Raw genomic sequence first — 8,983 nt, 5'->3', positions numbered from 1 at the left:
CAGCTAGGCTTAAAGTAACCCAAGCAAAAACAGGCAAACCCAGACAACCCAGGAAAAGGCTCCATTTCCAGTGACCTCACACTATCAGAGGAAAGAAAAATAATATTGCTGAAATGGGGAGAAAATTTTCACCACTGAGTTCCTTTACCTTTCTCTTACATTTGTCAGCACACAGAAAGTAGCAAAAGACAACTACAAAACTTTCTGAAATTTCATTTTATACTATGAACTTAGAATTTAAAATTATATATGAATCCTATGAACTTAGAAATTAAGAATCAAAATGATACTTCATGATTGTTTTAAAAAATCCCTTGGAAAATCACTTCCAACATACAGAACACATTTCCAGTGATTTCAGCATGTTTAATCACCACATATATATTTCACACAGCATTCCACTGGGTAACAAGAAATTAAAGCTAAAAATCAGTGTTAAATACAAGGGAGGCCAAAGAGCTACAAGTCATTTAAGAGAATCCAGTGACCTCAGTGATACTAACTGCACAGGCAAGGATTGCTTTCTTGAGTTAGGCCAGCAGAAATAGGTTTGCATATTGCATATATATTCAAAATTTTTAAATAGGATATTGTCCTGGTTTCTGTTTTGAAACAGAAGTGAATGAAAAGCAGCCTGAACATTAGTGGGGTTTTTTATGTAAAGGAGGTCCAGGCCTTACAATAGTCATCATATTTATACTTCACTCCCAGCTTAATTCCTTCTAAGCACACTTAGAATTTGGCATCCTTGTTCAGAGCTTCAGTGAAAAGAATCTTCCAGTCTCCAAAAACACCTGGAAAATGAAGACAAGTAAATTATTACCCTTGACTCTAAGGACCAAAAAGTATAATTTCAAACAAAAGACTAACTTTTCTCATTATCATACTTCGGGATAATCCATTTTTTTAAATTTTTTTTCCTGTAAGAAAAAAATATCTGACCCAAGAATACACTCATATGTTTGCCTTATGTTTGGTGTCCTCAACAGCATGTAAACATAAAGTGACCACAGGAAGCTACTGTTCTGCCTTCATAAGTTTGACATGCGCTTTGCACAGCTGCAGAAGACTATAGAAGGTGACCAGCAGCTGTGAAACCAATCCAGAAAGTTCAAAGATGGGGCTTTTAACTTCAAAAGCCTTGTGAGCTGCAACCAGACACTGCCCTAAAATGCAGTTTAGCTCTAATCCAGATTTTGGAGAGCCCACAGTCGAAGGCTGTCTGAGATTCTATCCTGATCCATGGCTAAAAGACAGATCACTCTGTGGAGTGTGTGGATTTCACGTGTTGATTGTGCAATCAATACATGATAAGCAATCACAAGGGTTATTTAGGAAACCCAAGAAAAATCTGTAGAGGCATCCTGTAGACCAAGTGCCAGGCTATCCCCAGTACTCACAGAAGCCAAAATAAAATTATTCTTTGTTTTAGTTGGTGCTTAGTGCATTCCTTGACTAAAGGGTTTGCTACTTGTAGAGCACTTATGCTAATCATATTATACAGGGCTTTACTGAATGACATAGGCCCTTGTGATGAAATAAGTGAGAGATTCCTGAAGTACAATCAATGTTTCTTAAACAACACCTAGCCTTGAAAATTATACATAAAGATTAACCATCTATTGATCCAAATTCCTGTCTGCCCAAGATAACCAAATTTCTGTTTGCCCAAGATAAAGATCTACCATTCACCACTCTGGCAAAATACAAACGAATTTATCTTGGCAGAAAAGAATCAAGCCAACAGCATCAGAAATCTCCCGAGCCTTAACTCTCACTGCCTGCAAAGTGTCCCTTTCTGCAATGGCCTGGACCTGTTCAGTTGCTGGGGAGAATCCAAAGAATTCAGCTATCTGCTTTACACTGGCAGTCAGGTTCTGAAAGTAATACAGTGAAAATGGGACATGCAATATTCTTCCTCTAAAAAAGGGAGTTACCCACTTGGGATGTGCATTGTCATCATCTACAGACAATATAAATTTTCCTTCACTGGATGTTTTCCGTGTTGCATTGGAGCTCTCCTTTTGTATAGCCAAACTCAACCTGTTGCTAAAATCAACTTGATTTTGCTCTTTCAGAAACCCATGCCATTTCCTCTTCATTTCAGATTTCAAGGAATGGATTCAGATGTGTTTTGCCTGTCAGCACACAGCATCTGCTTTACCTCTTTCAGGTCTTCATATTATGACCATAGTATTCTCATCCTCAATGTGTTTGTTCTAGGTGACTCCATGATCAAAACAGGATCCCCAGCCAACTGTAAAGAAGAGAAAAAAAGCATCAGTGTGACCTTCTTTTCATACTTTCTTCTCTCTGACTGACAAATTGCCTTCTGCTGCCTGTCAGTGCAGACAAACGGAACAGCCCATCCTTTCCATGGTACACTGTACTGTGTAACAGAATGACAGAGACTTTCTCTGAACTTCTGTAGGTAAATGGTTTCCACACATAAATATGAATCTCACTACGTGCTTCCCTTCTGTTACTATGTTGTCATGCAACCATCTCCTAAAAGACAAAGCCTGACATCAGTCTAAATCTAAAATTTGGGTTGCTAATGAGGTTTTTGGCCTCATGTTCAGAAAGAGTAAACACAGTAAACTGCCATTTCATTAACACTTCAGATCTATGACATTTTCTCCATCACTAAAATGTCAGAATGTTGACCCAACGCCATTGTCCAGCTGCCATGCAACTCCCTCACCCTTGCCTGGAAGAGCAAAATACCCAGAAGCAAAGCATCTTTTGGACATTCTCCCCCTTCTGGCATTCAGCTGCCTCCTTTATCATGACATATGACCATCAGTAAACTAATTACAGTACAGCTGTTTTCCCACTGGTCCCATCTACATGCTTTTTAAATATTTTTTTCTGTTGCTTTTGCAGCTACAATCAGTAACTGTAACAATACCATTCTCTTTCATTAATCCTGAGAAGAACTCATTCCAAGAGCTGTAACTGGGGATGCTTGTCACATTGTTGTGGAAATGGCAAAATGAAAGAAACAGCTGTATCTTTAGAGTTTTGAAACAACACTACTATCTGGAATAGGAGAAAAGAAGTCAACAATTTTAGATCACTTATTTACCCTGGCAACCAAAATGAGAGTATAACCAAACATTCTGCAACCAATAACATACTGGGGGCTATAAAATATTTTATTAGTTAAGACATGGAGAACAAAATTATAACATAATTATAATAAAGACCTTGTTATCACTTCTAAGGTTTGCCTATGTCATAAAAAGATGTAACTGGAAATACTGTAATATTGTCCTTGAATACTATCCCATAACTAACTAAGACCTGGCAAATAGTAAGGAGCCATTTGCCAACCCCCTGCTAGGAAAAGCTCCTTTGGAAAACCACAGCTGTTACAATCATCTCTGATTTTTTCAAAGTATGGCATTAGACTTCTTGAAATCTTTAAGAGACCGTAGTCCTCAGAGAAGCGTAAACACTTCTGAAACCACGTTAAACACATTAAATATTTTTGTTAGACATGTTTTATTTTTTCCTGCCTCATCCAGGAAAAAATACCAATAATACATGGAAAAAACCTCCCTCCCTTAATCAATTATTTCCTTCATCTGTGGTGCATCTTGTAAGTGCTATGTATCTGCCACCATTCAGTGACCGAGTATCAGAAATACTGAAGTTTTAACCACGTGACTCTTTGCAAGGAGACAGCCAATGTCCCTGAGATACTGCTGCCACATTCATTCCCACCACAGTCATGCACAGAAAAGAGAAGCATAAAAAAGAAAATCATGACACCCCATCAATTTCAGAGCACTGCAACAGCTCTACATCTGCCCTTGCTTATGTTAACTACAGCACTCCTATGGCTACTGTAAATTGTAGGGATGCTAAGACAGCCCAGGCATCAACAGACTGCCACTGTCTCAAAGTAGCTTTCCCCCAGTGCCACCAGCTTGGGTGCAAGAAAACGATATGGCCCAAAAATTACTCTTGCACACTGGTGCTGTGAGAGAGATGAGGCTTGTTCTTGGAAAAAGAAAAAAAGCCCACCTTAGCTTTGTTCTTGAAAATAGACTTAGGGAGGCAATAATAATTCAGATGTGCTACCAAAATCCCTGGAGATGGAATCTATTTCATCCTCTTTAGAATTAATCAGAACCATAAGTGGGAACAGGTTTATTACACGGGTGCAGCAATGATTTGTGAGAGTCGCCTGTGTGAAACAGCCCCTAATCAAAAGGCATTAGTCATCCAAGATTATCTTTTTTCTCCTCTGAGGAGAAATATCTTTACTTGCTGCATGACTTCATTTTAATAACTTGTGTGTGGGAGTGCAGGAAAGAGAAAACAACAGATTTTTAGAGGTTCGACAGTTTCTTTTCACTAACCTGATATTTACCTGCATCTCCATATTCAATAAACTGTAGTTCTGCACTTACAAGCATACTCTGAATAGTTGTAAATATTAAATCACTTAAAATCTGGATAAGCCATTTCACGCCTGCACCAAGAAACCCAAAGAACAAAATAAAACATATCAGAGGTTTATATAAGATCTCAGAGCCTCCTAATTATGTGGTTTAATTCAGCATAATACTCACTGGATGACAAATAACACTAAAGCATTCAAATGATTCTAAACAAAATAATGTTTTCCACTAACAAGATCCTTGACAGTTTCTTAACTGTGACCTTCCTGACTCACTAATAGCTAGTATTTGGAAAGCACTGGGGGCAGAACTGATTCAACAACACACTTTACATTTTTTTCATATATTCATAAAAACAATCAGTGACAGACAATAAAGGGAGATTTCCTGTCTTTTACAGAGAAAAACATGGGAAGGTTCTGGGCAGGAAAAGGAAGGAACGAGCAAGAAGCTTCACTCCCTCTGCTGAGGGAAGTGTTTGCCTCTCTCTGCTGCCCTGGGTCAAGGACAAAACTGTGTCACCTATTTGATGGCACTACCGGTGCTTGTCCTCAGTTGTGCCTGCCTCCATAAAGCACATGCCAGAACAAGTGCTAGAAGAGCTTTTACCCATAGGACACCTGCATGCTCTCCACCCCTCACCCTTTGGAAGGGATCTTGCAGTAAATTCTCCCCCACACCCCATCCCACTCCAGCCTAAGCCTGTGGCCAGCTCCTGGAGCTGTGCCATGGAGTCAGCTTCCCCAAGGTTTCCATGAATCACATTTGCCCCACTGATGCTATGATGATTGCTGGCAGGACAGAGCAAGGGAACAGTGTGTTCACCTTGACCTGCAGCACCTTCCCTGTGTCCTTGTGGGCTTCCCATGGAGCTCACCAAGATGGAGCTGTGGAGCTGCTACTGCCTCCTGCGGCGAATGCCCTGTGAACACAGCTGCCAGATGCACTAACATGGAACACACAGTGCAAGCACCTTTAACCTCACGCTTTCAGTGGAAAGTTATTCCCAGGCAGAAATAAATTCCACCCTATCTTACATAAAGTGCCTCAGGATGCTTGGATGGAAGCAGCAGATAGATGTCATTTATACAGTAAAGTATATACAATGTGTACACATCATAATACATATATCACATTTATAAACCACCCAATATCATATTTATATATGATATTGTATGATGCATATCATTTAAATCACTCTCCCATTTATGTACAGAGACAAAATCACTGAGTTTCCAAATCTGTGCCCACATCTGCCCAGATGTGCACAAAAACAAATTTTATTTTAATGACAAGCTACAACTGATAAACCTAAATTTCCTAATCTCTAAATCCTCTTACTGGTTTCTCAACCATGTGATCCATCTCTCACAAGTTCTGACTCCTAGAGCTCCACTGTCCTTCACCCCTACCTCATAAATAGTTATTTGCATCAGTTTTCCTCTCTGCTACACACACCTGAGCTGGGGGAAACCTTTAATATAATGAGACGTTACTGTAATTTAACCTTCATAATACTTAATGAGTAAAATGCACGAGGGCAATATTAAAGCTTTAAGAAAAAAGCTTTTGAATGGGCTCTATGTGAGTGGCTCTATGAACATCAGCCACGTTCATGCTGCCAAAGAGTTTGAGCCCTGCACAGAAAACACCCATGAAGCTGGTAGAGGAAGCCAGACTCCAGGCTCCCAGGTTCAAGAGGGAAAGAGACCTGCAGAGACATTTTTATTTACTGCCTGGTGTAAATAAAGCCTGTATATGGCTTGGTGAGTCTGAGTGTCACATCAAGGGGCAAGAAGGAGCCCAGAAATTTCTGGTTTCAGACTGGGGCAGGTAATCTTTCCTTTTCATTTTTTACCCTTTTGTCTTGCATTTTTTCCCCACAATTTGCAAGCTATAGGAAATTAGGGCAAGAAATCTATTTAGCACGGTTTGAAAATATAAAAGCAAATATCCAAATGGGAGAAAAATCCAAAATATTTACCTTGTAACTACACTGCACTGCACAAATGTATAATTTCTCTCCTTCCTGCTTTCCTATTTCTTCTGTGAGACCTCTCATACAGGCTTTTCTACCAGGGCCTGCCAGGTAAGAAGGTGCTGTATTCCTCAGAAAACCAGGGAGTTGTGTACTCCTTTTCCTACTGAATAACCAGCAGTGGTCTTTGGTAAAATTTCCCCCTGCTAACCTATCACAAACTGGCCAATATTAACAGTGTGAGATCTCTTTCTTTATCTGCTGCTTCCTCTCTCTGAGCACAAGAGGTTTACTGAATTACTGAACCAGAGGCAATCAGCATCATGTCTGAAGTCTGTGAGAAATAAAAGCCAGTGCCAATATACGACAAATGACCTTTCAGGTCTTTATAGGGTCCAGCAGAAGTCTGGTCCCAAGCCCAAAGGAATTATGGGCTCCTTAAAATAAAGATGTACGTTTCACATTTTGTGCCAGCTCCCTCCTTTTTTATTTGCCCATGCAATGAATTCCTTTCCTAGGTCCATGTTTTCTCCAACAACCCTAGGCTTCTGATGCTTGGGTTGATCCTGTCCACTTAAAATCCTCAGAGTAGGAATTACTTTACTAAGAAATCCCTCAGTGAAAGCAATACCTGCAAGCTCAGACACCAAGGAAAATAGACTTGGAAAATGAATCACCCCGTAAGAATGAGCAGCAAAAGTATTATATCTTATCTTACAAAACATTAAAGGGGGGAAAAGCATCTTACAAAGAAAATAAAGTCCCTATTAAGAAAAATCTGAAGAGCTTTTTTTTTGGCAATACATTCAGTCCCATAATATGAGTTAAGAGCAATATGAATACTAAAAAACAATGAAAACAAAACTATAAAACAGAAAGAACACTACTGAGAGGGAAAGAATGCTGCCATTTGAGGTTCTGAATACCTCTCTGTGGGAGCTTGTCTGCACTAATGCCCTTTTTCATGGTAAAAACAATTAAATACTGAGATCTTGTATGGCACTGGCGTTTTTTTCACATCTCCATGATAAAACTAGGATCCCTTTTTAACAGCTGTGAGCCTGATGCATCTCACTGTGCCTTCACCTGGAAGAAAACACACAAACAGACCAGTGATGGCTCCCAGAAGGATCTGAGCTGCTCCTCCACCAGGTGATGATGCAGAAGTGCAGTGCTACCGTGCAGGGCTGCTCCCTCGCCCAACTGGGGCACCTGCTCAGGACCCTCAACATGGAGCAAGAAGACCTGGCCCAGCCCCTTTGCTGTGTTGCCTGCTCATGTGTTGCCTGAAACAGCGAGGTGAGGACAGTGGGTACCCCTGGGCAGCAGGGAAAGGTGGTGGTGAGTGGGACCTGCTGCCAGCAGCCAGAACATTGTCCCAGAATAGGTTCTTTCACCCAGTGTGCAAGAGGCCAATTCACATGAAGAGTCGAGGTATTTTATTTATTTACAGTTCTGTGCAGAAAGGGGTGCTGGGTGACAGAACCTGCACAACCACCATCAAAACTTTTGACTATTTATACATTTTAGCAAACAAAGGCATTAATGTTCATTGGCTACAAGTTACCTAGTTCTCTTATTAATCAGTATTCTATCATCTATTGATTAATGATTCTCTCACTTCTCATACTAATTAGTCCACATTGATCTGAGATCATTGAAAGATGTTGAACCCTAAACCTTAACATGGCAATTCTATCAACAAATAACTAGTCTTTCTAACACCTGGGTGTTGCAAATTGTGGAATATGTAAAATTTTCTTAAGAAAAGATGTTTTTGATGTTTGATCTTCATATACTTTCAAGCCTAATAAACAAGAAGGGAGATTCAACCCATGAAACAGAGAGTAGCTAACAAGCAAGTTTTAAGTGATGTCCATGTGTTCAAAAAACAAATTACCTGTTGGTAGAATTGCCTTGTTAAAGTTTGGGGCTTGACATGTTTCAGTGATCTCAGACCCCAAAGCTTGGGAAGAAGGATGTACCACTGATAAAGGACACAAAGAACACAGAATTTACAGGCCACGACATTTGGCAGAAGTCTCAAGATGAGGAAAAAACTAATAAAGACCACTCAGCAACTGTGCTGATATCGCTCCAACTGGGTAAAAGGTAATTCCAGCAGGGGCAGACTGTGACCATCATCTCATGGACCACTGATCCAAGAAACCCACCAACCCAGAAGAGAAAGACTGAGCATGTAGGTTAGTTGGCGTGGGAAGCAACAGAATCATTAATAACAGAACTACGTAACCTGTAGCAAATGTACACTAATTCCTTTGTTTGCTAAAATGTATAAATAGTGAAAAGCTTTGATAGTCAGTGTGCTTGATTTATGAAATACTACCGGAGCACCTGGGCTTGTGCAACTCTGACATAAATAATCAATGTCTCTCTCGAGTGTGTAATTATTGCCTTTTTCACACTGGGTAACGAATCCAATTTTTGTGGACAACATGGACATCGCTTAGAGGCTGTTAGCCGCTACCTGCTTTACGAATTAAATCTACTTTCTTTTTGATTAAGCCTGAAAGTATACGAAGGTCAAACATCAGGGGACATCCTTCCTGTCTTAAGAAAATTCTTACATAAC

At 40.0% G+C, this 8,983-nt stretch overlaps 1 protein-coding gene across 1 annotated transcript; it reads right to left on the bottom strand.

Annotated features, from left to right (window-relative positions):
• Positions 1–319: 319 nt before the first annotated feature.
• On the bottom strand, positions 320–5,280 carry SULT6B1 (sulfotransferase family 6B member 1). The gene is given in 9 exon segments (XM_017806583.1): positions 320–796; positions 1,723–1,877; positions 2,165–2,183; positions 2,185–2,257; positions 2,912–2,993; positions 2,995–3,042; positions 4,033–4,122; positions 4,371–4,483; positions 5,055–5,280. Coding segments are annotated over 9 exon segments (948 nt in total). The 3' UTR covers positions 320–654.
• Between the last annotated feature and the right edge of the window lie 3,703 nt (positions 5,281–8,983).

Source organism: Lepidothrix coronata, unplaced genomic scaffold (genome assembly GCF_001604755.1).
Source record: "Lepidothrix coronata isolate B3197 unplaced genomic scaffold, Lepidothrix_coronata-1.0 Scaffold16, whole genome shotgun sequence".
NCBI classification, from domain to species: Eukaryota; Metazoa; Chordata; class Aves; order Passeriformes; family Pipridae; genus Lepidothrix; species Lepidothrix coronata.
Note: the sequence above shows the minus strand (reverse complement) of the source record. Positions and strands in the feature narration are given on the sequence as shown.